Source organism: Pyxicephalus adspersus, chromosome 6, assembly GCF_032062135.1.
Source record: "Pyxicephalus adspersus chromosome 6, UCB_Pads_2.0, whole genome shotgun sequence".
NCBI classification, from domain to species: Eukaryota; Metazoa; Chordata; class Amphibia; order Anura; family Pyxicephalidae; genus Pyxicephalus; species Pyxicephalus adspersus.
The window spans coordinates 4,612,609-4,640,238 of record NC_092863.1 but is presented as its reverse complement, the minus strand read 5'-3'; the positions used below and the strand labels follow the sequence as shown (position 1 = coordinate 4,640,238).

General features: G+C 40.2%; 1 protein-coding gene and 1 long non-coding RNA gene across 3 annotated transcripts in view; one reads left to right on the top strand and one right to left on the bottom strand.

Annotated features, from left to right (window-relative positions):
* Positions 1 to 372: 372 nt before the first annotated feature.
* Positions 373 to 16,931, bottom strand: CYP24A1 (cytochrome P450 family 24 subfamily A member 1). Of its 2 annotated transcripts, none has more exons than XM_072414178.1 (12): positions 16,643 to 16,931; positions 14,867 to 15,057; positions 11,714 to 11,807; positions 10,293 to 10,389; positions 9,633 to 9,724; positions 9,070 to 9,181; positions 8,505 to 8,641; positions 7,796 to 7,962; positions 7,116 to 7,194; positions 5,193 to 5,390; positions 3,233 to 3,349; positions 373 to 2,176 (listed from the first exon to the last, which is right to left on the bottom strand). In XM_072414178.1, exons 1-11 carry the CDS (start codon positions 16,877 to 16,879, stop codon positions 3,239 to 3,241), a joined length of 1,515 nt encoding a protein of 504 aa, XP_072270279.1. In that variant the 5' UTR covers positions 16,880 to 16,931; the 3' UTR covers positions 373 to 2,176; positions 3,233 to 3,238. The 2 variants fall into 2 exon arrangements, with proteins under 2 accessions (XP_072270279.1, XP_072270280.1); XM_072414179.1 differs by having other exon boundaries at positions 16,830 to 16,898.
* LOC140332926 (uncharacterized) overlaps positions 15,030 to 27,630 on the top strand; it is an 18,479-nt gene continuing 5,878 nt past the window's right edge. Inside the window, exons 1-2 of the long non-coding RNA XR_011921254.1 lie at positions 15,030 to 15,795; positions 18,501 to 18,547. This is a non-coding gene — a long non-coding RNA (uncharacterized lncRNA). The remainder of the gene's footprint in view (positions 15,796 to 18,500; positions 18,548 to 27,630) is intronic.

Below are 27,630 nucleotides of genomic sequence, written 5' to 3'. Positions count from 1 at the left end.
AGAACCCAGAAGAAAGAAGATAATGGTGTTGGATGCAGAAAACCCAAGATAACGTTGGACTCACTGGGTGCCATTTGTGCTTTGATGGAAGGCTTTTTATAAGTAAATGTAAAAAAAGTTCCACCTTTAGCATGTTTTGGCTATATTTATATTGATGGCTCTTAACATAATAATTCTTTAACATGTTTCAGACAGTATAAGAGACAAGTGCATTATGGTGCAGCAAAACCTTAAAATGGGCAGCTGTAAATGAGCCACCGATATTTATTACGACGTGTACTCAACACAATCTTATGTATGTTGTATGTATTAAAAACAGACAGAGCTAAATGAAGTCTACATTCTCTTTAAACACAAACAACTCAGCACAGGTTTCATTTTTTTTTTGCTTTTTATTTAATACATAAAAAAGCTAATAAAAATAAATAGCGTTATGTTACAGTTGTCATTTTCAAAAGATGAATACATTTATAGCTATTGAATCCATTGAAATATTTATACAGTTACAATATACATAGTATCTTTATAGAACACACATTTCAAAAGACAATACTTAGAAAATTTTTCTTGCTGCATAAAGTGGACTTTTCAGCTTTATTAAAGGACATGGCTTTTCAGGAGAATCTACACAAGGGGTAACCTATACATTTTCCTTTGGGTTTTAAACTAGAAATGCAGAAATGGAGAAATAGAGAAATGCAAATATTTTTTAAATGGGCCAGTTCCATTCAAAATTGATATTTTAGTTTTGAGATAGTGCCAGCTGGCTGTGTCTACTACTATTTAAAGATAGGGGTGGGTTATGTTATTTTCTGGTTTTATGTTAAGGATTAGGACTATTTTGGGTATGACAAATTACATTTGCATGTGGCTAAAGATACAATTGTAGTAATTCCCTTTATTCATTATTTGAGTTGTTTAGGGCAGCCTTTTTTCCATTTTTTTAGCCAGATTGAAATCATTTCAGGTTTTGGACAACCCATGGTAAAAGCTTAAGTGGTCAATGGAAAATACACCTTTAGTTGGTGGCCCTTATAGATAGAGCTTTGGCCCCTCTGCCAAGGGACTTAAGAGGTCACCAACACATGGGAAGTCAAACAGCCAAAGCTCTACTAAGATGTTGGGGAACCCTAGGGTTGCATGGAACCCTGGTTGAGTTTGGCTGCTTAGGAGGATATAGCCGAGAGTGGTGTCTCTTGACCATTATAACATGGGGAACCCTTGAAAAAAAACCTCTGGGAATAATAATAATAATAATTATTATATTCACAGCTTACAGTACATGAGTGAGGAAGTCAGTTGCATGAATGCTTCTTACATAGCTGGAATTAGGGCATATGCCACCCTTTGCATATTGATGTCTCCTAAGCTGACCCGAGAGGCACAAATTGCTCATTGCTCAAGGAACCCCTAGCAACCTCTGGAAGAACCCTGATTGAGAAACATTGGGATCGAAGATAAAATAATTGGTAAGTAGTTTGTTGGATGTGACCAATTCATTTTTTCTGGTAAATAGCATGCAAAAAGAGCAACTTGCATCAAAAATATATGTACCAGTTTTCTGCCACAATAAATCCGGCATTACAAAACAATGCCAAATTGCAGAAGGCCAAACCTAAAATTGCTTTGCACAAGGCCATTTATGCTGTCTCACGTCATTTTTACAACAATTTTAAAGGGACACCAAAGAGCAAATGCTCTCATAATAGCCCAAGCAGATAGGCAGAGCTGTGAATACAGGTGCAACAATCTCTATAGGTACAACCTGTGTGCAAGTAACCAACAGGCGAAGAGACCCTTTAGGACTGCATCATTTTTTTTTTGTCGTGAGAAGCTTAGCGACAAAGCGATTCTCCAGCTGTTATCTCCCTCATGTCTAAAGCAGCATTCTCTTCTATCACTGTTGCAAGATCTGACCTTTTTCTACAAAAACAAACAGCACTGGTTGTACAACCGCCTCTGTTTAGGTTTGCAAGCAGAGTAGGCGGCTCTGCGCTTCCGTCATCGGATCGACCTTTGCCAGTTTCGGCGCACTGACTCCAGGGGAGGGCTGTAAAAATCGGCAGCTCATCTTATCTCACAGGGTTCAAGGCCTGGAATCTGCGCAGTCAGTAAGTGAAGCAGAAACTAGATACAGCTCGCTCAGTCATCTTCAAGTGCGTAACGTGGAAAGACACTGTGAACAGAAAGGCGCACCGTCATCAAAACGTGGTGATGAAATTGACATTTACAAACTCAGCGCATTTCACTTTAACTGACTTTATATTGTTTTATTACTGCAAGATATTGGTGATACAATCATTGTATAGTTTATTTTGTTTCTTTCGTTCTTTTGCACTGCTACAAAATACCAGAAGAATTGGGTGCAAACATTCACTGCCATTGTCTTGTGGGCACATTTCTCCCCATGACAGAAAGAAGAAATCATCATATGGGTACATAAAACGCAGTTGTAGAATGATGTAGAAATACAAATACAATACAAATACAATGTTACAAATGTGTTTTTATTGATATTGGATGGGAGCTAATTCCTCCTATTTGCAGTTGTGTCTGACCTCTGTCCAGTAGGCAAGACCTAGTGAGATTCCAGTTCTCTCTACTACGTGTCCAACGCAGAGGGAATGTTGAATTTTGAGGGTGAATATCCCAAATGACAAAGCAGGCCATCTAACCTTTCCTTACTATCTTTTAGCTGGAGTTCATCTTTGATAAAAACACTTAAATTTCCATTTGGGGGGGAGGTAATGAGTAAACCACAGATCAAGAACAAACACTTTTCTGTGCTAAGAAAACAGAGAAAAAACAAGCTGCGTGAGCGCTATGCAATTTCCCCGGGATCAGTGAGGGTTTGGATGCAAATCCATCTCACAAAAAAGCTCTGAACTCATTTGATCTGACGGATCTTACACAGTGCAGCGGTGAGTCACAGGCAAAAGTTTTCCTGGAGGGGCGGAAGAAAAGTTCCCAGATTGGGAAGTAAATGTTTTAACTCATTCCCTGTTGGCACGCAATCAGCACTGTGTCTCCTCTCCATTCTGCTATAAACTGTATCCCTAACACAATTCTGAGCATACATCCGGTGCTACATCTGCACATTATGTGGCTGGGAAACAGCACTGAGAGAAAGGCACTGAAAAGGATGCAAATGTGACATAAAGGTTCGCCAATGGTGGCCAACACATCTTTCATCAGTTTGCCTACACATGCATACCAGATGGCACCGACTCACCTGCATCTACCTGCGAAGGAATGCCACTGGCAAATCTCTGCTGGGCATCAGTGTCCCTGAATGGATGGTATCCACAGGATCATTATCGGTCGCTACAATATTATACCTTCTAACGAGCTGCAAGAAAAATGTAGAGCATTAATGTACTGCAAAAGGGAAAATAAAAAAGGAGATCTACATTGCAAAAGTGGACAACCATATATTTAATCTCATTGTGCAACATACAATGCATGTTATTTAACAATACCTAAACAGGCCATCCAATTTATATTTATTCGGTCATGCTTACATACTATATAGGTTTTAGGCTGTGTCAGATGATTGTTGCCTGAGATATTCAACATGTGGGATGAGACATTGACATCAAAAGTAATATAATAAGGCTGAGATATCAGACTGCTTGCACAGCGGTGCACAAATTTCTCCAAAGAGGGGTGAAGCATATGACTGATCAATGCCCCAAGCCTCAGGGAGACCGAGGCAATCACTAGCTTCCTATTACTGTTAAGCCCCTGCATTCATCATCATATGGGTAAAGCGGTTAAAATAGTTTCAGACTTTGATGTCAGAAAAAGTAAAATGAACATGCACAAGGCAGGGCAAATGTAGCCTAAGCAGTGGAAACACCATAGGATGCAATAGACATTGGTGCTCGTTTTGCTACTTGGCTATCATGGATGCAATGTAAGTTTCCAAAAAGATCTACAATGAAGTCTACACCGAAGCATTGTTTGACTTGTCCACACTGAGAATGGTTAAATCTTAGGTGTGCAGCTCTGCTGGCTCTGTCCCGTCTGCCGAAAATCATTTTTTAATATCAGAGTTGTTTATTACTGTAGCCTATTAACAATTCCATCTCGGTATTTGATCCTGGGAGAGGCTGCTAATGCACTTATCATTGAATTTCCAGACACCCAGAATAATCCAGTATCCTTGCCCGCCCTGTTTAATGCCACTACCGTCAGCGGGAGGTTTGCGGTGTCTGAGCCCCACCTCTGACATTGCACCACCAACACGTGAAGCACGAAAAGAAAAAGTTCTTTCTGAATGGTCTGAATACTTTTTTTGTTCAGATGTGACATTCTGGGGAGATGTTATTCCCAGCTCTGTACTCAGCAAGAGCATTGGTTACAACAGGAACTTCAAGGCAAATATAGTCATATATATGTCCAGTTAAGGCACGTATCCCTACCAGGTCACCAAAGAAATTCATATACAGGATCAGAGTAGTAATAACTCCCCGCACCATCACTTTAATCACCATTGATAATGACTGCAACAGGCACAACAAAGCTGCTCTATTTGCACTGGGTTGATTGGACCCCAACCGATTTACAAACTCCTTCTTAGAAGTAGAAGTCAGATTTATGGCTGTGACCAAATGTACTATTCTGTGGATTTACTGCATGGACATGAAGGTTGTGGCCATGTCCGGGCAGAGGGGCATTCAGCAGGTCGACAATTGAATTCTTAAGCAGGATAAGGGGCACCATAAAGAAAGTTCACAGCTCAGCAAGAGGGAGCATTTTGTCCTTTTTACATTTGGTTTTCAAGCTATTGGTTGTAACGGGGTCCTCTGGAAATCCACCAGGCCCCAAGCTCCTGCCTAGGTTGCCTTGTGGATCATCTAGCGGTGTTTGGTGTTACTTAAACCTGAATGACTAGTCTATACATTCTAGCTGTTTCATGGCCAGTACAAGCATTGGTGGGCACTCATTCAAGACACTGAAGCAGCATTATACAAGTCAGGTAGGCTTTGAAAACTATGCAATGTGAGGGTCTATCTAAATAGGCCATGTTTGTCCAACAAGGCAGGCTCTTGTGTTTTACATAGTTATTGATAGATCCAAAGGAGATTCGATAAGGTTAACCTGCACCCCATGTCATGGCTTGCAACCTTTTTAAGTGACCATTGTGTCTAATTGTTCCAAACAATGCCAGATCTTGCCATGCAACTCACCCAGCAAATACCGAGCTGTAGCTGAAGCTCAGCAAGTCGTCGGCCAATACACATCCGTCTTCCGATGCCAAATGGGACGTGGGCAAAAGGGTTAATGGTGCTCTTGACCTGCAGCCAACGTTCAGGTCGGAACTCAGACCAGTCATCGAAGCATTCTTCGTTGGAACCCAACACATGGCTGTTAATGGTCAGGACCGTCTGCGGAAAACAAAACGATGTTTCATTCTAATGACACCACAGTAATTGGAAGAGTGATATTTATTACTGCCACAGCATTCCAATAGAGAGGAGGAGTATTTATTACTGCCACTGTACACCAACAGATAGAACAGGTATTTATTGCTGCCACTTCAAATGAATGGGGTATTTACTCTCTATACCCCGAACAAATGACAGGACGGGGTAATTATTGCTACTTTTAAGCAAACGTGAAGTGGGGGGTATTTATAGGGACTTAAGAACTTGAAATGGGGCTTAATGTTGTCAATGCCACTGACAACCATGGTGGGGGCTTATTATTGCTGCCTATGCTACCCCTAGTACAGCCATGATGGCGAGTCACTTTCATACAGGGGTGTCCCGCCAGCAGTATGCTGGTGAAAAGGGTCCCTGAACATGGAGCTTCCTGAAAAGGGGTCATCTCCATTATATGTATGTCTGTTGCTGATTTTATTATGAAATGTACAGCTGCCAGAAAAAAAAATGCAACCCACTGCTAACTTGAGAATGCAAATGTGACCTTGCACGCCACCGCAATAGTCTATCCAAAATATAAAATACAACATGTAAAATGACCCCTAAACAATCGCTCACAGTAGTAGATTTTCTCATTTCCTCTTTCAGTAAACAGAAATCATTATGTAACACTTGTCGGAGTCTGACCTATTCTGCAGGAACACTTGCCAAGCTAAGGAGGCCAGGGTGTCATGATCCTACAATCTGCCAATATCAGCTCAATGTTAGGATACGCTGCAGAAATTGTTACATAATGATTGACGCAAACATGCAACCGTCTTCTCAACCTTTAGAAACTGCAATAAGGCAAAAAAGGTCGATGACTCAGCATTCTTTGCTGCCAGCAACCCAAATCTGTGGTAGGTCCCTAAAATAATTTTTAGCAAATAAGTATTTTCTCAGCGTTTTTGCAAAAATCACCAATTATATGACATGGGGCTATTAGATGGAACAGAACAGGTCACATGTGGTTTACAAAACAAGATCATTTCACTCTCTAGGTAATTCAGAACGAGAATAAGGCAGTTATAACTAAAAGAAGGGTTGTGTTTTAAGTAGAATATCAACCAAATGGTTAGCATCATACTGCCATGCGGTACTGTGGTCCTGGGTTCATTGCCAACAAGGGCACTCTCTGTATGAAGTGGTTATGTTCTCTCCACATTTGCATGGATAATCTAGTTTCCACCCACAACCCAGTTTAAACTGGCGTCTAACCAAATTGCAGTAGGGAGTATTTTAGACTTGAATAAATAATAATAATAATTCAAAGTGTAAGCTGTTCTATACAGAAACTGATGTGACTGGCTCAGTGTTCTCTGTACAGCACTATGGTATATGTCAGAGATATATAAATGTATAATAATAGCATGTGACTGTGGGGGGACATTAGAGTGTCAGCTCCTCTGTACAGAGACTCATGGGACTGGCTCAGTGTTCTCTGTACAGCACTGCGGTATATGTCAGAGCTATATAAATGTATAATAATAGTGTGTCTCTGTACAGCACTGCGGTATATGTCAGAGCTATATAAATGTATAATAATAGTGTGTGACTGTAGTGGGGATATTAGAGCTATAAAAATCACATTTCATCCACAACTTCCTCCGTTAATGTGGCCTTGTTTAGTCAATAGCAGCTGTGTAGATTATTTTGCACAATAATTCTCAGATAACCATAAATACTCACTCCCTTGGGTAGTACATAATCCCCTAGCACTGTCTCCTTATCCAAGGTGCGAGTGGTGAATGGCACGGAGGGGTTTATCCTGCAAATCAAACATTAATATCAGAAGGGTGTCCATGTATCTCACCTCTGTGGGGTGATGGATAAGAACTATATTCATCATAAAGCACTCAGGACTTCCGGTAAAACATTAATAACAGGCAAGATTTGTCATTTGTTTCTGATAAGGAGAAGTATGATAAGCAGAGAGGAATAGTAAAGAGAATTTAGCTTGCAGTGAACCAAAATGCACTAAATAAATGATTGGCTGTTTGCACTGCTACTCCTTCCCCCATCTGAGCTCTGCTGTAAAGGAAATGCATGAAGTAGGTACCTGGTCACAAATTGGGTTCTTATGTTTAAACAAACAATTAGTGATTCTTTCTTTTTCTTTTGGACCATTTTCAGTTTTTAGGACCATTCAGAGTTTTCTTTTAAAGTGTAGCAAACCATTTTACTACAATAATACATTAATTTTCATGATTAGCATGCATCTGTCCACCAATCCCAATGAACATGTTTCCTTTAATATGAAGCTCCCTATTTGTGCCATGCACGCTTCCTGCTTACGTTTCCTGCAATCTCAGGTTTGCAAATTTTTAAAGTCTTTAGGTTTCCCATAAAACTGACATTTGGAGACCTACCTCATTGATTCCTTTAAGCAGGCCTTGAGGTATGGCATGTGCTTTAAGTCTTCTGCGCTTGGCATCTGGTCTGGTGCCAAAACGCTTTGAATTTCTGCATAAAGCTTATTTTGGATGTGTGGGTTTCGAGAGAGATTAAACATGGCCCAGAGTAAACTGTTTGCCACCTGCAGAAAAATAAAAGTGTGAAATGTGAAGGTAATTAGGCAAAAAATATCATGTGACAAAGTTCCTCAACAATAATTAACAAAAAATATATCTAATCTATCAGACAATGTAATTAATAAAGTTCAACATGAGCTGTCTATATTGAAAGTCTAATAAATATTTGTCATCTGAATACACAGAGAATTAAAAGGAAAGAAAGAAATAGGAGAGGAAAAAGAAAAGAAATGAAAAAGAAAAGACAAAGTTAAGAAACAGAAAAGAAAGCGAAATAAAAAAGAATGAAAAAAGAGGAATCTAGAGAAGTGAAAAAGAAAAGCAAGACAGTAAGGAAAAGAATTCAAAAAAATAAAAAGGAAAGGGGTGTAAAAGCATAACAATAGTAAAAAAAAAGAAACAGAGGAGAAAAAAAAAAGAAAAGACAAGAAAAAGAGAGCGTAAATGGAAGGCTTAGAAATAGAACTTTAAGGGAAGAAAAACAAAAGAAATGGTGTTTGAAGATTTCACCTAGTTTCTTGGTTTGCATTAAGCTACAATATCTTACCGTTTCTACGGCCCCAATCAGCATCTCAGTAATGGTGGCGTACATCTCTTTCTTGGATAACTTGCTGTCTTTGTAGATGGTGCAGAGGAAATCCTCCTCCTCTTTACTGGAGAGTCTTCTATCTATGTGACACTTTGCTGAGGGGAAGAAGTTTAAAGATAACACCATATCATGGCAAGAAAGAAGAGACTTGCTGGGGAAGGTGGGGTGGCGGGAGTCACTACATAAATAAATGGCACAGATAAAAATCACAACGCTCATGGTGTTTTGTGTCAATCCCTTTGGTAGCGGCAGGAAGAGAATGGAATGATTGACATACACCGTGGGCTCGTTTTACTTATTACAGACATTGCTGCATAGGAATTAATAAAGTATAGGCTGTCATGAACCCGAACATGAACTGTCATGAACTCGTCATGAACTTTTGATTTATTTTTACAACTTTGAGGAAAACTTCATGGCCCCACCAACCCATTATTGGCCAAAACTAAAATGTGGTTTTGGATACATGGGGAGAATAATTTAACCGGAGATGGACTTGACTTGGATAGGTGATGGTTTCTACCTGTTTTGAAGATACTGTCCCAGGCATGGGTGTGATCCTTCCAGATTTTGGTGTTAAGGCGTTTGTGCAGTTCCACTGGTGTCACCATCATTAAACCAAAGGTGCTCATCATCTGTAAGACGAAGCAAAGAACATTCATACAATTAAAAAACTTCAGTTTGTCAGTGCAATCACTGTCTTGAGTCATAACCCAGGATAGAAATCTATGGGGATATTCTGTGCAGCTTCTGTTTTTCACTAATGCACGTATAATGCATAGGGGTGCCATGAATATACATTGCTCATTAACACCTCTAAATACCTTCCAGTGATCTCTACTTTTGCCTAAAAGGATAGCCGTCATGGAACAATAAGCTATACCGAAAGGTTACCTAAGTATCAGATATGTGAATGTTATTAATTCTGCCTTCCAGCTCTGTGATTTTATTTATATTTACCAGCATTTTATAACTCCCTAAAATTTCCTGATCCCTGGCGTGATGTGATTTAATATCCTGTTCTCAGAAGACTTGATGGTTTTAATCTGTGGCCGCACGCTGCTGTTGCTAGAACAATAGTCATACCGTTTTTATAGCTGTGATAAAGTCCAAAGCCTCTTCTCCTAAATTAGGTTGTAAAAAGCCAAATCGCTTCTCATAGAGGACCAAGCAGATACCTGAGAAATAAAGAGATCCATATATTATAATGGTAACTGGGAGTGATGTACAGGCTAAATGAAAGTGGCTCAATGTCAGGGTAATGTCAATAACCTGGGGTGATAATGTAGATTTTAGAGACCTGTTATTTGTTAATGTCAACATTGTATTCATAAGCTCTCAAAGACGACAATGGTATCTTTGCAATTGCTGGACAATGAGGCTTACAGTTTAATACAAACCAGTAGAGTAATGCAAATATGGAACAGAAAGCATTAATTCTTAGGAAAGCAATATAATAACTTATTGGTATTTCTTTAAAGGGAACCTGATGTATGTACATACCTGCCATCCCTTCTAAAAATACAATTTGCTTGGCTGCTGTCCTCAATCTCCAACTACTAAGTGACATAGTGACCTAAACAAGTTTGCAGGCTGGAAGCTTTGATATTGTTTTGTGATTGCCCTAAGTGAAAGCAGAGGATCAACAGGACAGCCAGCAAGCTAGCATTCTCCCTAAGCACAAGGATTCCTTCCAGGTCCCTTTTCACATCCTAATAAAATACTTAAATGCAAAAGGAAACTCACTCTCCAGAGACCACTTATTCAGTTCACAATACAAGTCTTCGATCTTCCCCTCATGATTGCACACAGTGTCCATTCTCTGCACAAAGTCCACCATCACCTGTGGAAAGGAAACAATATGGATACCTTTGAAAGACTTGTAAAGTTCCTCAATACATTGTCATCCACCTTCTCTCTCATTCCTCCTCTTCTCTCCTCTTCCTCTTTCTCTTTTTCCCACACATTCTCTCTTATTCTTCTCAATTTTTCATACCTCCTCATCCACCTCTCTCATTCTTCTACCTTTTGCCTTCCCACTCACCAATCTTTTTTCCACCTTTCTTACCTTCTCCCTCATTGTTCACATCTCTATTTCCTACTCAACCACATTCTCTCTGTTTTTATTCTCTATTCCCTAATCAAACTTATCTACTCCCTACTCTTCCAACACTTTTCTCCCACCCTTCCTTACCTTCTCTCTCAATCCTCATATTCTCTGTTTCCTATTCACCCACCTCCTCCCCGCTCACCTACCTTCTCAAACTTACCTTCTGTTCCATTCCTTTCTCATCCCTACTAGCCCATCTCCTCTTTTTTCCCCCACCTAATCACCCATTCCTCTCCCTCTATTCTACCTACTTACCTACCTCTTTTTCACTCACCCTCCCCTTTACACCTCCCCCTTTTTCCTTCCTACTTTCACCTTTTCTCTCATTCTTCTACCTTTTGCATTCCCACTAACCAACCTTCTCTCCCCCATTTTCTTTTTTCTCCTTCCTCTCCCCTCTCTCTCGCCTCTCTCCTAACCTTTCCTAACCGTCTTCCTTATTCCTAATGACCCACCACCTCTCTCCTACCCTTCCTTACTTTCTTCCTATTTCTATGTTCTATTCACACATACCTCTATCATTTTCTTTCATTCCTCACCTTCCCTACTCCCTACTCATCCACCACCCCTCCCAACTTTCTCATTCCTCATTTTCTTTGCTTCCTTTTCATCCACCTCCTCTCGTCTTTATCCTCATTCATCCCCCTTTCTCACCCACCTTTTGTCTCATTCCATTCTCACCCCTACTTACCCATCTCCTTCTAACCTCGTCAGTACTCCCTATCCCTCCCTAGTCACACGTCTTCTGTTAGATCCCACCATTTCTGTCCTCTCCTCCCCTTTCACCATCCTTCTTCCAACATTTTCCTTTTCCATCTTTCTTTCTCATTTCTCTTCCCTCTTCTCCACTCTCACCCTCCAACTCTTGGTCCCTAATTTTTCCCGTAATTCTACTTTCTCTTTCCTCCCCACTCGTCCATCTTCTACCTTTTCTTTCCCCTTCTCTCCCATTGCCTTCTCCTCCCATGCACGGTATCCTCTCTTCCGCTTTCTCTCTATTCTCCCCTTTACTCTCTCAGTAGTTCTGGTAACATTTTAAACACCTCGTTATAATTACCTCATTGATTTTGGTGTCTAATTTCCCTACTTCTGTCGGCTTCATTAACTTTTGTTGAAAAGCACTTCGAACTCGTTGCCAGTCCTTCCCTTCCCTGTAAACAGACATAAATGAATTAGTCCAACAAACTTCTAATGTGCAATATAAAAACAAGACTCATGATCCTTTGTGGTTTTTTTGTGTTTTTTAAATATATATAATATATAAAGTTAATATATATATATATATATATATATATATATATATATATATATTGATAATATATTACCCAAAACAGGCTTTTGTACCAACCATGCAGACTGTAGAGACACATTGAGCATGCTGTAGGCCCCTACATGTTCTCTACTATCGATTCACAATTTGTATGATACTTGCAGCATTTATTCTATTGAAGCAGATGCATTTAAAGAAAACATATTTTTTAAATGTATATTCAGTAATATCCCTTTATAATTTCAATTTTCCATTTGACATGCCACAACCATTATCTATCTATTTCATTAATTTCATTTTAAAGACCTTGCGAATGGTGTACTCCCTGTATATCGTGTAAAAAACATCCTTTGATCAATAAAGATAAAAAAGAGTTGCAAATATAATGAAGATATTGTTTTCCTTTTCCAGGAAGTTGAAGGGAAAAAGCTAATAAAAGTGTAGGTCTGAATAGGAGTTGCCACCACTTATGGCAGCATAATTGTTTTAATTATTTTTCCTATTGTGTTGCTTTTTACTATATAATAGCATAAATACAATCATTTAAAATTCTATAAGCAAATGCAAATATCAAATTATCGTGATAAATGGATGTTTAGTCATCCAAGACAGACTGCATATCCACACATGTTGCTGAGCCTCCATGAATTAAAGAATTAAAGACCAGTTAATAAAATAGGTATGTCAAGGATAGTCGGGCAGAGGAGAAAAGGCCAGGAAAAGTGGCAGGCTTGATCTGACTTGCTGCGGCTACTCAGGCAGATAGCATTTTCTACAAATATGCAGTTGGAGGTTAGCGTTAAGGTTTCAGGAGAGCCAACACATTTTCGGTGCCTTAGCCTCCTGCATCAGGAACTACCCTTGCACTGTTACAAGGAGCACCTACAATTTTAAAGCAAATACATCTGCATTTTTGTTGAGGTTATGGGATAAAGATTAGGTAGTTTTTACAGATAGGGTCCCTGCTTTTCTCATTTTATATGGAAGATATATAAGGTTCTGTGATTGTGTTCAGGAAAATATTTCTCCAACACTGGGGCTGATTTATTAAAATCTCCAAGGCTGTAGAGGATACACCTTCATCAGTGAAGCTGGGTGATTCAGCAAACCTGGAATGAATTTCAGTCATTTTCTATTTGTTTGAATCCTGGACCAGATCCATTGCAGGTTTGCTGGATCACCCAGCTTCACAGATAAAAGTGTATCCTCTCCAGTCTTGGAGATCTTTAATAAAGCTGACCCACTGAATTTATTCTTACAGCTTACTATAAATAGAATTTCCCATCCAGTTTAATTTTTCTAGCCTTGCTTGGTGCTGTTGTAGGAATTGAATGAAGATATTAACAGATAGAATTAAGAAGTTCATGATTCACTCCACCTCCCTCCCTCGGTGGCACTAAATGGTGCCACAATTTACCAGACCGGCAAGAAAACAGTCTGGCCACTGTGGAATTAATCATGGAAACCTGACTCTGGAAATAGCTCTACATCAAAACAAAAAACGAGGACCCAGCCTGTCTAAATTATGATGCCTCCCCAGAAAACCTCAAGATGGCTTTATATCTTGGTCAATAAAAAAGTGCCAATTTCATATTTTAGTTAGTTAATTGCGCCTGTCGCTTTAGCCGTACTGACGTGATTCCCGACCCGGTCTGAACAATGGCCCTATAGAGAGCCGACGCAAGTCGGCGGGGTCTGCCTGCTTTTCATCTCTATTTATGAATCTTACCACCAAGTGGAAAAAGACGCCACACCATCTGCAAATATTATTATAGGCCCGCAACTATTAATAACAAGTTCAAAGTTTATTAAAGGATTTTAAACTATATTTATTCATGTTATTCTTGAACCTCTGAAATCAAAATGTAAAATGTCTGCCTTGTGCAAGTGACAGATTTTCATACTTTTTCTTGACTATAGTGAGCTATCTCTTAGGCACTGATGTATCTCTATAGGCACGCAGGTGGAACAAGCACAGAACCAACTCTCCTACCTTCATCCAAGGGAGTTTATTAGCAGAATAAGATCAACTGATCATGCTGTCATCACTCATGCAATAATAATCCCAGGGTTTGAAATGCAAAAATTACCCTTTAGTTCTATTAAAAGGAGATTGTTGGACATTGGATAAAAGATAGGTCTCACGAGCATGATATTGCAAGGTAATAGCAAATGGTATGTAATTAAATTAGAAAGGTTTACTTACTAATTTAATTAGAAAGTTTTAAATTGCTATTGCTTTGGAGGCTTAAAAATAACTTCTAAAATGTAGCCGATTTGCACATATTCCACCCTCTGAGCTTTCCATATTGAATTTCAGGAAAACACTAAAATGTTAGAAACTAGCTTTAGGTCTAAATTTTCTTTTCTGCCCAAAAAATAAAACAAATCAGGCAAAAAACAATCTGTCGCATACTTCAAAGATGAGTAAGGATTGTTACACAACACAAAGGAAAGCCAGGGAGAATTTTATGTCCTAGATAATTATTTAAAAAAACAAATCTGGAATGCAGAAATGACTCTTCAGCTGAGTTTTCCCCTGGATTGAAACCCAATATCCAGGTCTGTTTTGAGTTTGGGGACTCCTACATTAGTGTGCATCCTGGAAAATCTACATTGGTGAATATTCTCTCCATTCTGCCACCTTCACTTTAACCTGCTCGTTTCTGATACACGGAATTCTTGCATATCTGCAAATGTTAAATAAAGAGTCAGCCCACCCAAAAACATTTTAGCGATAGATGGAAACTGGTGGGTTATGTCATTCCCTGAGCTAAAATTCTTGGATATTCCAACAGTGAGAGCCCAGCTTCTCCTTCTAAATCCTCAAAAACTAAATATAAATCTTGCAAGGATGTTGGGGGATCTCTCCAACAGAGTTCCCAAGTGACTGCAAATTTTAGTTTTATACAGATAGACTGTGCATTTATATTTACGTACAATATTAGGAGACCGTAGGCTTCGTCCCGGTAATCCCGGTAAGCTTTCCATGGCTTGATCTCCAGTCTTTGTGGGTAATTGCCCTCCTCTCTAAACAAGGCTTCCAACAGGCAGGGAGCACCGATGTGGACAGAGTCAAACGATCCCAGCTTCATGCGAAAGATTTTTCCAAACTGCTTGTGGTAGCCGGCCTGGAGAGAGAGAAAACATGGAGATGTAATATTACAACACCAGCATTCCTAGAAATAGAACCGCTACAGATGTCTCGTAATGCAAACCTGAATACAGCTGTATTTATTGGCTACAATGGGGACTTGGAACTTCATTCACAACTATCCTTCCTTCAGCCTTGACAAAAACTACAAAGCCTCCTTACTAGAAAAAAATTGGCTGGTTTAACACTTTAATTATTGCATAATTATTCATATTCTCGGAGAGAACCAGTCAATCCAGCTGGTGAGCTTTTCAGCTCCATTGAAATAAACATTTTGGCCAGCTTTTCAGTTTCATTGTAAAGAGAATTTTGATGTGTATAAACAAACACAAAATCATTCTTATTTCACTTCAAAGGGAAAAAATCAGTTTAGCAAATGACAACCTGTAGGAAACACTAGCTGATGAACAACGAAAAGAATTTACTTCTCTGTGTTCCTTGCATCATTTTGTATTATGGTATGGAAGAATGTTTTGCACAATGTCAGGCTTGATTAAACACTGAGCAATGAAAGGATAACCTCCAGTAACCCACAAGGTCCCAAATGACTGCAATCAGTATAAAGGAATCTACGATTGTCTACCGTGTGATAATGTTATTTCAACACCTTCTCTGCCCTTTGCTCGGATTTATGAATTCCATTTACTGTCAGGACAGAATCAGTAACATCAGAAAGCTTCAGTAACATTTTTATAATGTTTCCACTCCACCCCAGGTAATAAAATTTATTATTACAATGATATGCCGGCAGATTTTATCTTATGCTCTGCTTTGAAAGTCAATGCAATATTGTCAATTGATTTACATAAATGTTGAATTGACCTAAATGATTCCATTCCATTTTGGTTGTTTTTTGGGCGGAATGCAGATTTAAACATTTTTAGACAATGCAGTTATTTTATGTTGATTGCTTAGCAATTAGATTACGACTAATAATTTGATCAGCTATAATGGTATAATCAATGGTAACTTGATCAGTTGTCCAAAAACTGGAATATACATCAATTTCTTGTACTGCAATTATAGTTTTATCATAAAATAGAATATGAAAATAAGAGAAATTTTATGACTTAAATTGGATGTCAGTGTCAGTGGATGTGTTCCTTTCCAGGCGATTGTGACAACTTAGTTGCAGCAATTTGCACAATCAAGGTGCTCTTGCAATGAATGCACATGGGGCAGATGTGAGGGGCAGCTTGGATGTACACCTGTTGCTAGAAGGAGTTAAAGTATTTAAGCAATGGGCAACCTGGAAAGTTCACCTAACTGCAATAGACCTCAGTTTGCTGAACACTGAAAAAGTATATTTGCATACCGCTGTCTTTGCTGTACTATAGAGACTTGAGGTGCAGCGTGCTGCTGTTAACCCTTTGCATTCTGACAACAATTCAGAAAGCACAAAAACAATTTAAAAACATAACAATATATAAAAAAATATATTGATTGAATAGTTAATTATCTAAAAAGACATCAAAGTAAAGGAAGAGTGAATAAAAAAAATCTAAAACAATGATAAAAAGTAAAAAAAAGTAAAATTAAAAATGGACTTTGCTGGGATTTACCAGAGCCTCGTGCTGCCTCTTTAGCCCCCCTTTGCGCAGAATGTCCACAAGGCTGCCCAGCACAGGCCAATTGGGGGGTCCAGGCAGGTTGGACGCGGAGTGCGGGCACTGGGGGGGTGCTGGGAGCCCCTTGGTTTTCAGGTCACAGGTTGAGGTGCCAGGGATGCTGTGGTGCAGGCTGATGTACCTGGACTTAAGCATCATCCACAGTTTCTCAGCTTTGATCTTGGCAGCCATAGTGTTAACAGAAGCAGGCGTGGGGCAGCTGTGTAAAAGTACATTTTAGCTATGGTATATATAGACAGCCGAGATGTCAGAAAGCTTTGCTGCATAACAATCCCCAGCCAATCAGAGAGGCCCAATTAGATGATGGATCAGCTTCGTCAGGAGGGTGCTCTGGTACTTTGAGTTCATTAAAAGGGTTGTTTTCTTGGCATGGGAATGTTAGGCAGGAGCCAGATTCCAAGATAAAGGCGTTCCACAAAGAACTCCACTGATTAGTCACCTCTGGGAGGACGGACTTACTTTCCCTGCAAATTTACTTTTTTTTTTTCCTCTTCCCTCATTTGCTTTGTTTGCACTAAGCTCAGGTGTCACACAATGCTGACATGTGTCACGGGAGTGTCATGGTTGCACTCACTCACCTGCCTTAATCTGTCACTATTACTTTCTGTGCCTTAAAGGCACCCAACTCCCCGAAAATCTAAGTTTTTACAAATTGGAGGATTTAAAGGTTTACCTGAAAATATATTTCCAAATAAGTTATTTTTCATTTCTAAAATATCTCTACCTTGAGGGCTTGTTTAGATCTAATTGGTGCATACATGCACGTTAACGCATGTCATATTATTTATTAAAGTAGTTTGCAATAAAGTATGAGCTGTCAAGGCCAAAAAAAAGTTTCTCTTAATGCAACACCCTACTGTGCATTTCCATGTGAGCGCACAAGTGTGTTGGCCATACAAAGGGTATTTCCACATTCAGTTAAGCACTCCATTCAATCATTTTATAGAATAGATCAGACTTTCTACAAACTTTTTAACATAGGGGGACAACTTTAATTACCTTTAATTTCAGGTCTCAGGGAACCCCTTCTATAATTATTATATCCACAGCTCACAGTATATTATCATGGTGGTCAGTGGGAAGAATGCCTCTTACATTGCTGGCCATTGGGAAAAATGACACCCTTACAGATAGCCAAAAACATCATTGGTGTCACTTAAACTGACCTAGGAGGCACAAAATGCCTAAAGAACCCCTAACAACCTCTGGAGGAACCTTACAGTTCCACAGAACCCTGGTTAAGAAACACTGGAATAGACCAAAAGTCATTTTTTTTCTGAAATAACTCAGCCAAAAGCAATTAGGAGTGCAGAATCCAAAGAACAAATTTTCCATCAGTCGAACAAGTGACTTATTTTGGAATCTGTGCTCATATTGATAGATGTGCATCTTGAACAAATAGAAAGAAACAATACTAATGAATGGACTGTGTATGTTTTGTGTAGTAGAATAATCAATTTATTTTCTATGAGCAGTCAACATTTCTTTTAGTGTAATCAAACTGAAAACTGAGCAAATTAAATTCGATCTGAAAAGTTGTGCTAAATTTGTTCTAGGTGTAGCATTTGTCAATCAGCTTTGCCAGTGTTTGGAGAGAAATTAAAGCATGAAAAGAAAAAAACTGATTTTCATTTGGCAGTGTCAATGTAAAAGGATAAAAGCTAAGGATACATTGTTTGATATTGTTTTGTACTGTTGTAACCTCAGGGTCACTGCTGACATAATCATGTAGAAGTATCACTTTTGTTCCTTTGTACACCTATTAACCCTTCCCTGTCCTCTCCCATTTCAGGATTTGACCCTTGCACCTTCACGCCCTGTACAACCTGCACATCAGCTGTAAGTCAGATATTCAATAATGGTTTTTCCCCTCTCATATATTTATTAACTCTTTGATGTTTGAAGATTTTAGCAAGACAAAGCAATGAGTAAATGATATGAATCAATTGGCATCAGAGAATCATATCGGACAAAGACAACCATCTGATGCTTGTACGTAAATTAAAGTTTTATCTCAGCATTTGCTGCTCAGGAAGAAGCAGAAATAAATACAAATTTACCAATCTGCATGCAATACCGTTGTAAAATATGTTTCAGTAAATTCTCTGCAATTTCCACTATCCACATAAATAACAAACCATTGACACGTGACTAATCCACATTCCTTTATTTTGTTCACTTTCTGCTCAGGGGTCAGAGAACGGCTTGTGCTATTGTTCATATCTGTATTTTGGAGGTGAATTGGTAAAATGTGTGGGGAATCAATAATGGCCTGTGCGTGTGAATGAGTCACATTAAAGACTTCCCGAGATTCAGAGTAATGTAATATGACTCACTTGTTCAGCCACTTACAACTTTTCTCATAAAAATAAAAAAAAGCAAGAGTTCATAGAGTTTAGCATGGGGTTTGTATACAGGGGTCAAGATACTAAAAAATACATTGTTAGTGAAAAAATCCAAACATTCCAATCTTGTTTAGATATTTCCTGGTATATGGTTAAAATTCTCCATCCCTGTTTCCAAATTGTGTTCTTGTGCTATCATTTGGTCACAGGGGTATTTCAACATACATTACATAAATCAAATGTTATCACCATCCACAAACCATTCTTGGACTTTCCCTAGCAATGCAAAGAGCCATCTTACAGATTCACCATCTCTTACAAAGTGCCTATGTTTTTTTAATACAAAGTCATTTGTAGATAATCTATTTTTATAAATGTTTTTCTTTTACAAAGTCCAGCCAAGCCTCTTCTTGTACAAACCTCAGGTCTCTCCTCGTAAGAAATCTCTTATTTCCCCAAGGCTTTTCTACCAAAATGTGTCTTCTACCCTAATCTCTTTCTTTACAAAATCTCTTTTACACAAATCACTTCTCTTACAAAATCTTTCCCAATCAAATCTCTTCTCTTACATATCCTTTCTCCCCAAGTCTCTTCCCTTGCAAAATATATTCTCCCAAAGTATCATCTACGAATTCTCTTCTCTGCAAGTTTCTTGTCCTATAAAGTTTTCTCTCCCCATGCTTTGGTCTCATCCACCCAAGTCATTTTTCTTACAAATCTCTTCTCCCCAAGTCCCTTCTCCTACAAAATCATTACCTAAAAATTTGATTTTCCCCTAGTCTTTTCTCTCACAGCATCTCTTCTACTCCAATCTTTTCCAAGTCCCCTATTCCTCCATCTCTTGTCCTGCAAAATCTCTTCAACCCCAATCTTTTCTCCCCTGGTCTCTTCTCCAAAATCACTTCTACTCGTGTCTCTTCTCTTACTAAATCTTTTTTCCTTAGCTCTCTTCTACCCCAATCTTTTCTCTTACAATGTCTCTTCTGTCCAAGTCCGCTCTCTTACAATGTCACTTCTCTTTTAAATTCTCTTAGGAAGTATCTTCCATGAAAATCTACAGATAAGAGGTAAATTGCTCCCACCTAATACCCTTCCTCCATGAGACCTGCCTGGTCAAACAAAGGGGTCCCCGTGTCACATCTTTTCCTCGCTAAAGCGCAGGCGCCTCTCCCCTGCACATGCAGGCAGTTCTGGCCCTGGGCTGCTTTCCCTGTACAGCCCTTGTGTTTCCTTGCCTGTTCCTGCCTTGTTCTGTTTCAGTGTTCCTCTCTGTCTGTGGTTATCCCTGTGTCACCTGTGCCTCCTGTTGCTTCCAGTGTCTCCTGTGTCCCCTGCGTCTGCAGTGGCTCTGTGTCACCGGTGTCCATTTCCTGGATTTCTGTTTCTTGACCCCTGGCTTGTTCCTGACTTTTCTTGCTTGCTGCCTTCCTTGACAATTCATCAGCCTAGCAATTTGGTACCGTGCATCATCCTGCCCACCCTGGCGTGCCTAAGGACTGCAAACTGGCGGCAATCAGCAGTGCATCATCCTCGCCACTAGAGGCTCTGGAGAAGGCCTGGTTACTGTTGGATTCTGCACCTTGGCCCCTGTGCAAGCCACAGCGCCCTCTAGGATCTCCATTTCCCTAAGCATGACACCATGTTTTAGGGTTAAGATCCATTTTTTAAATCTTTCTGGGTAATTAAAGAGACCCCAACAAAAATGAACATAGCATGTGTTCCCCTAAAAGTGTGCACAGGTTCATGGTGCTTTGTGAAGACCAAGGCTGTTCACACATTTTCTGTATGAATGTATGTATTAACAAGATCTTGGCTATGTAAGTATAACAAACCTGAATCTACTGACTTTGTGTTGCTGCTCAGCAGTTCAGTATACAGATAGGATTACTCCCTCTGCATCATGGGAGACAAGCTCCTATGTTTTGTTGGTCCTGAACTAGCAAACTGTGACAAGCAATTTGTATTTATTAACGATGACCTAAGGATTTCATAAACATTCAGCGTCTCTGGGAAGACATGTTACTATTTGTGCTGTAACAGGCCTGCAAAACATTTAACGCTGCAGGGCTGAAGAAGTCAGGGAATTGGAATGAAATGTTTCTAGGGAGAAGGTGATGCAGCTTTGATTTACGATGTAAATACGACTAGAAACACTCCACCCAAATTTACCCTCAATTAATAAAATATTGGTGGTAAATTAACGCTGTCAGGGTCTGTGCTGCCCTTCAGTGGTAGTAAATGGAAATAAATGGAACAATCCAAAGGTTAGCACACCAATGAGGGTCTCATAATAAAGAGGAGAAAGAAATATGTAATGGGGAGCAGGGGTGTGAGAGGGAATAAATAATGGGAAGAAGAAAGGGGGGGAGTAAAGCTGCATACACACGTGCAATTATTGTCGTTGGAAAGGATCTTTCACGATGGACTGCACGATGCATGAACGAGCGCTGTACATACAATACCGTTCTGCTCTATGGAGAGGGGAGGGGGAAAATGATGGAGCAGCACCCCACTGTGCTCTCCCCCCCTTCACTTCTATTATGATCGTTCGTTGTCCAGTGTCCGTGGATCCACCTGGACGGTTGTTCTCACGAAAGACGATGGCCGCTGTTCACATGCCAGATTCTCGTCCGATATCAGCCCTGAGACGATTATCGGACGAGAACCATTGGATGTGTGTAAGTAGCCTAAGATAGAGGGACAAAAAAGATATTTTTTCCCTCTGGACTTCTTCTTTGAACCATAACAATAAAACTTGGACCAGGTATTACTGAGGCCACATTCTGCACCATAACAAAATCCTACAGGGCATTTTACAACCTCTGTTTTTTATAAGTCAGTGAAAGTAAATGAACCAAACATTATCTTTCACCTCTGTGTGCAAATTCTTTATTTCACACAGATTATCAGGAGCAGAAAAAAAATCAAACAAACAACTTTCACCTGAACTCCTCGCCCCCTTCGTAAAAGGAAAACTATCAGCTTATCTTTATTCTTTAAACAATTGCTTAAGGTCACCATTCTGTTTTCACAACCTGATAAAGCCTACGCTTTTGTACTCTTCCTGCTGCAATGATAAAAACAAGTGTAGGCAAAAAAAGTACTTAAAATATGGACACCCCCACCAAAATGATTTAAACTGAACCCACTGAATATACAGCCCACCCGGTTTACTAAAAACAATGAGAGTGCAGCATACTTATTTTCAAGAGACTTGTAAAATTACTGGGAATTCAGCTTATCAATTCTCTAGTGACTGATAACATCACATGGAATGTAGTCTGTCTATTCACTAAACATCCATGACATCAATAAGAAATTAGTGTAATCATTCACTTGGGGCAGTGACATCACTGAGAATGCAGCCTATCCAATTACTAGAGACCGGTGACATCACTGAGAATGCAGCCTATCCAATCACTAGAGACCAGTGACATCACTGAGAATGCAGCCTATCCAATCACTAGAGACCAGTGACATCAAGAATGCAGCCTATCCAATCACTAGAGACCAGTGACATCACTGAGAATGCAGCCTATCCACTTACTGATGACTTGCAACATCACTGATACTGTAGTAATGGGTAAACCAAATCTTATTTTTTAAAAATACTTGTGTAATAAAGTATGGAAATTCAGTAATATGATTTTCATTCCTTCTCCAGCCCCTGAGAATGTGCTATGATATTTAATATACAGCTGGAAATTTATGGAAGCATTGAAACCAATTCTGTAGCAGGCTCATTGGGCTTTGTAGCACTGTTAGGGTCATAACCCTTGTGACATTGGGTAATTCTGACACCGGACGTCACTCCCAAATTCCCAGCAATGAATATTTACAATGTGTCAAGTACATTGTAGGTGACGCATTGAGCTGACAACAGGACTGTCCTTGACCACTTGTTTTTAGTGGACCGATGCTGGTAAAGGTGTTTGCCGTAGTACACAGGAACCATTAAACCAACACAGCAAATTAAAGCACTGCTACAGCCATCATGGAAACCCTTATGTATTCCCTATATTATCCTAAACAAGCAAGTTATATGAACGGGAAAAAAAATGTTATGTAGAAATAAAGAAAAATGAGTAATTTAAAAGCAAACAAAAATACATATATATTTAGTATTCCAGCTGTGCGTCCGCTATGTCTTTTCCCTGCAATCTGTCATACAATATTTAGGTTCAACGCTTCTGTTACGTTATCAGTAACTTGGAACTTACGATACGCCATTTATCAGTGACACATATGGGTCATCAGGGTGGCTGGCATTATTACAGAGCTACCTTCACGACCTGGAAATTCCCCTGATCAACAGAATTGCTTGTTTAAGGCCAAGTATGTGTGAAGTGATAACAATGGAAAAGAGGTGTCAGTTTAAGAGAGCACTCCGGTTTCACAATTATTATTATGTGAATGCACTCAGCTTTAGATTGAAATCCTGCTTCATGCATCTGTCCCTGTGCAGCACTTGGGTACCTTTTTTTGTAAGTCGTTAGTACAACTTAGGATTGGACCCTGGCTTTTATCATTTGTTTTTCACCTGCCTTGACTTTTCATATACAGTATCCCATGCCATGATTTCCTGCCTAATGGGGCAAACCTTCATCCATGTTATAGACTATGCTTCTGCCTGAGATTTTTGTATACAGATATGGGGGTGTCGTGGTTTTAGTCCCTTATGAGTAACAGAATGAATAATCAATTACCCTTAGTAGGGTGAATGCCCGGAAACCCCGGAATTAGACCAAATTAAATAAGACCGACACGTTTTGTGGTAGGCTTCTTCAGGGGTAGAAGCTTATGAGCAGAGCTGATAGTTTTGTAGTTTGTTTGGTTGTTTTAGGCTCATGTGCTGTTGGTGACCTGAGTGCTAAATTTGGAAATGCCACAAGTGACACCCAAACCTTCCTAGTCACATAACTCACAAGAACCAGGGCTTTACATATGCACAGGTGATCCATGCCAATCAATACCATTTTGTTTCACAGTATAAAGCTTCAGCTAAACTACCAAGGCCGTGTGGCCTTCAGTCCTATATAGGCAGACAGAGTTACACAGAAAATGATTCTGCACCGAGGAAATAGAGCAATGGCAGAGAGTTAGGGAGCTTGGGTTCCATCAGTCTTCATTCATCTGTTTCTAGGAATATATTCAAAGGGCCTGGATTATGAACTTCTAATATTCATGAAGAGATACTGCCTTGTGAAAATAAAGGTCCTTATACTTGTAGGGACATTTTCATGATCTACGGTACTTTGTAGTGGCAGTGTTATGATCCGGGGTGCCCATGAGGGCAGTGTAATGATCCAGGGTGCCCGTGGGGGCAGTGTCATGATCTGGGGTGCCTGTGGGGGCAGTGTCATGATCTGGGGTGCCTCTGGGGGCAGTGTTATGATCTGGGGTGCCTCTGGGGGCAGTGTTATGATCTGTAGTGCCTGTGGGGACAGTGTTATGATCTGAAGTGCCTGTGGGGGCAGTGTCATGATCTGGGGTGCCTGTGGGGGCAGTGTTATGATCTGGGGTGCCAATGGGTGCAGTGTTATGATCTGGAGTGCCTCTGGGGGCAGTGTTATGATCTGTAGTGCCTGTGGGGACAGTGTTATGATCTGAAGTGCCTGTGGGGGCAGTGTTGTGACCTGGGGTGCTCTGTAGGGGCATTGTTATGATCTGGGATTCTTGTGGGGCAGTCTTATGATCTGGGATGCGTGTGGGAGCACTCTTGAGACCTGTGATGCCTGTGGGGGCAGTGTTATGATCCAGGGTGCCTGTGCGGGCATATGTTATGATCTGGAATGTCTATGGGGGCAGTATTGTGACCTGGAATGCTTCATGGGAGCATTGTTATGATCTGGGATTCTTGTGGGGCAGTCTTATGATCTGGGATGCCTGTGGGAGCACTCTTGAGACCTGGGATGCCTGTGGGGGCAGTGTTATGATCTGGGGTACCTGTGGGGGCAGTGTTATGATCTGGGGTGCCCTTGGGGGCAGTATTATGATGCAGGGTGCCTGTGTGGGCATATGTTATGATCCGGAGTGCCTGTGGGGGCAGTGTTGTGACCTGGAGTGCTTCATGGGGCATTGGTATGATCTGGCATTCCTTATGGGGGCAGTCTTATGATCTGGGGTGCCTGTGGGAGCTGTGGTATGATCCAGGGTGCCTGTGTGGGCATATGTTATGATCCGGAGTGCCTGTAGGGGCAATGGTATGATCTGGGGTTGATTCAGTTGGTCAGCACATGTTCAGCACCATTATTTCATATTTCATTATTTCAGTGTTCATAAAAATTAGGTCAGCTAAGTACATGAATAAACTCAATGACGAAATTTTTCCATCAGTGGATTTTGTTTTTTTTCTCTGATGCCATGAGCATAATTCAAGATAACAATGCCATGATTTATCGGCTTCAGTTTGTGGACGAGTGTTTCAGGGAGCATGAGAAATTATTTTTGCACATGGACTCTAGACCCTATTGAAACTTTTTGGGATGGGCTGGATAAGACTTTACACAGCTCTCCGATTCTCCCATCATCAATACAAGAGTTTGGCAAAAAGAGAGAGCGTCTCAATCATTCTGAACCCAAATGCTAAAATTTCAAGTAATGGTTAATATGTAAATAGAATTTTCAAAGTTATTACCAACCCTCCTAAATCTGCAAGTGGAGGTGCAGACACTCATTGCTCAGACCTACTGGTCTGCTGTTTTCTCTATCAGGAAGCCGATCCAAAGTATTGGAGTGCATGTAGAAAGGAAGTGGCCATCAGGGTCAACCTTAATTTACATTACAGACAATGCTTTTGCCTGATTGTTCAGTAGTTTGGTTGTTTTAAGCTCATGTGCTGTTGGTGACCTGCAACTTGGAAATGCCACATATGACATACAAACCCTCCCAGGTAAGCTCCTCAAAAGAACTAAGTCTTTACACGGAGGGGTCCATGCCAATCAATGACTTTTTGTTTAACAGTATAAAGCTTCAGCTAAACTATTATGGCATTGTCATCTTCAGAACCATATAGGCAGACAGTGTTGCACACACTGTGCAGGAAGAAGCAATGGCAGAGAAGTGGTCCCAGCAATATGTGTCCAGAATAATGAGGTCAGCAGAGTACATGAATGAACTCAATGACCAAAATCGGTGGATTTTTATCTTCCCCGATGGCATGGTCATAGTCCAAGATAATAATGCCAGAATTCATTGGGTTCAAATTGTGAAAGAGTGTTTCATGGAGCAAGAGGAATCATTTTCACACATGGACTGGCAACAGAGTCCAGAGCTAAACCCCGATGAGAATCTTTAGAATGGGCTGGATAAGACTTTCTGCAGCTCTCTGACTGTCCCAACATCAATACAAGATCTTGGCAATAACAAATGAAACTCTAGATGGAAATAAACATTGGAGCATTGCATAAGCTTATCCAAATTAAAATGTAGATTGCCCTAGGGACAAGGCTTTACCCCCCAGAATGCATAGGAGAACACCTTAATCATTCTGATCCCAAATGCAAGGACTGAGGCTTTACAGATCCCTGTCCATACCACTGGCAGCACAGGGCATCCATGCTGATCAATGACATTTTTATCACAGTAGAAACCTTTAGATAAACTACTATGGTATCGTGGCTTTCAATCCCATTGAGGCAGATAGTATTGCACACAAAATTATTCTACAAAGAAGAACTAGAGCAATGCCAAAGAGATGGGGGAGGGGGTGGTCCCTTTGTTCTCCATTCAGGCATCTAGTCAAAGGACCACTGAACATAAACTGTATTATGAACTAATAATGTTTATAGAGATATATCACCTTGCCAAATAAATTTATTTAGGTCTGTGGGCTTTGTTATAATTAGGGGTGCCTGTGAGGAGAGCGCTATGATCTCGGTTACCTGTGGGGGCAGTGCTATACTCTAGGGTCTTTTGTAGTGGCAGTGTAATGATCTAGGGTGCCTGTGGGGGCATGGTTATGAGTTTAAGTACCTGTGAGGGCAGTGTTATGATCTGGGGTACTTTGTAGAGAGAAGGTATAACCTGGGTTTGCTTTATGGGCAGTGCAATGATCTAGGATGCCTGTGGGGGCATGGTTATGATTTTAAGTACCTGTGGGGGCAATGTTATGATCTGGAGTACTTTGTGGGGGTAAGTTATAATCTGGGATGCCTGTGGGGCCAATTGTATGATCTGGGGTGCCTGTAGGGGTAGTCTTTTGATCTGGGTTACTTTGTAGAAGGAAGTTATAACCTGGGTTGGTTTTATGGGCAGTGTTATGATCTTGAGTTGATTCAGTTGGGCAGCACTAAGTTCAGAAACATTATGTGTCCATAAAATTGAGGTCTGCTGAGTGTATGAATAAACTCAATGACCAAATTGTTCCATCAGTGGATTTTTTACTTCCCTGATGGTGCGGGCATAGTACAAGAAAACAATGCCAAGATTCCTCGGGTTCATATATCAGAGAGTGTTTCAGGGAGCAAGAGGAATCATTTTCACACATGGACTGGCAACAAAGTTATGATCTGGGGTGCCTGTGGGGGCAGTGTTATGATCTGGGGTGCCTGTGGGGGCAGTGTTATGATCTGGGGT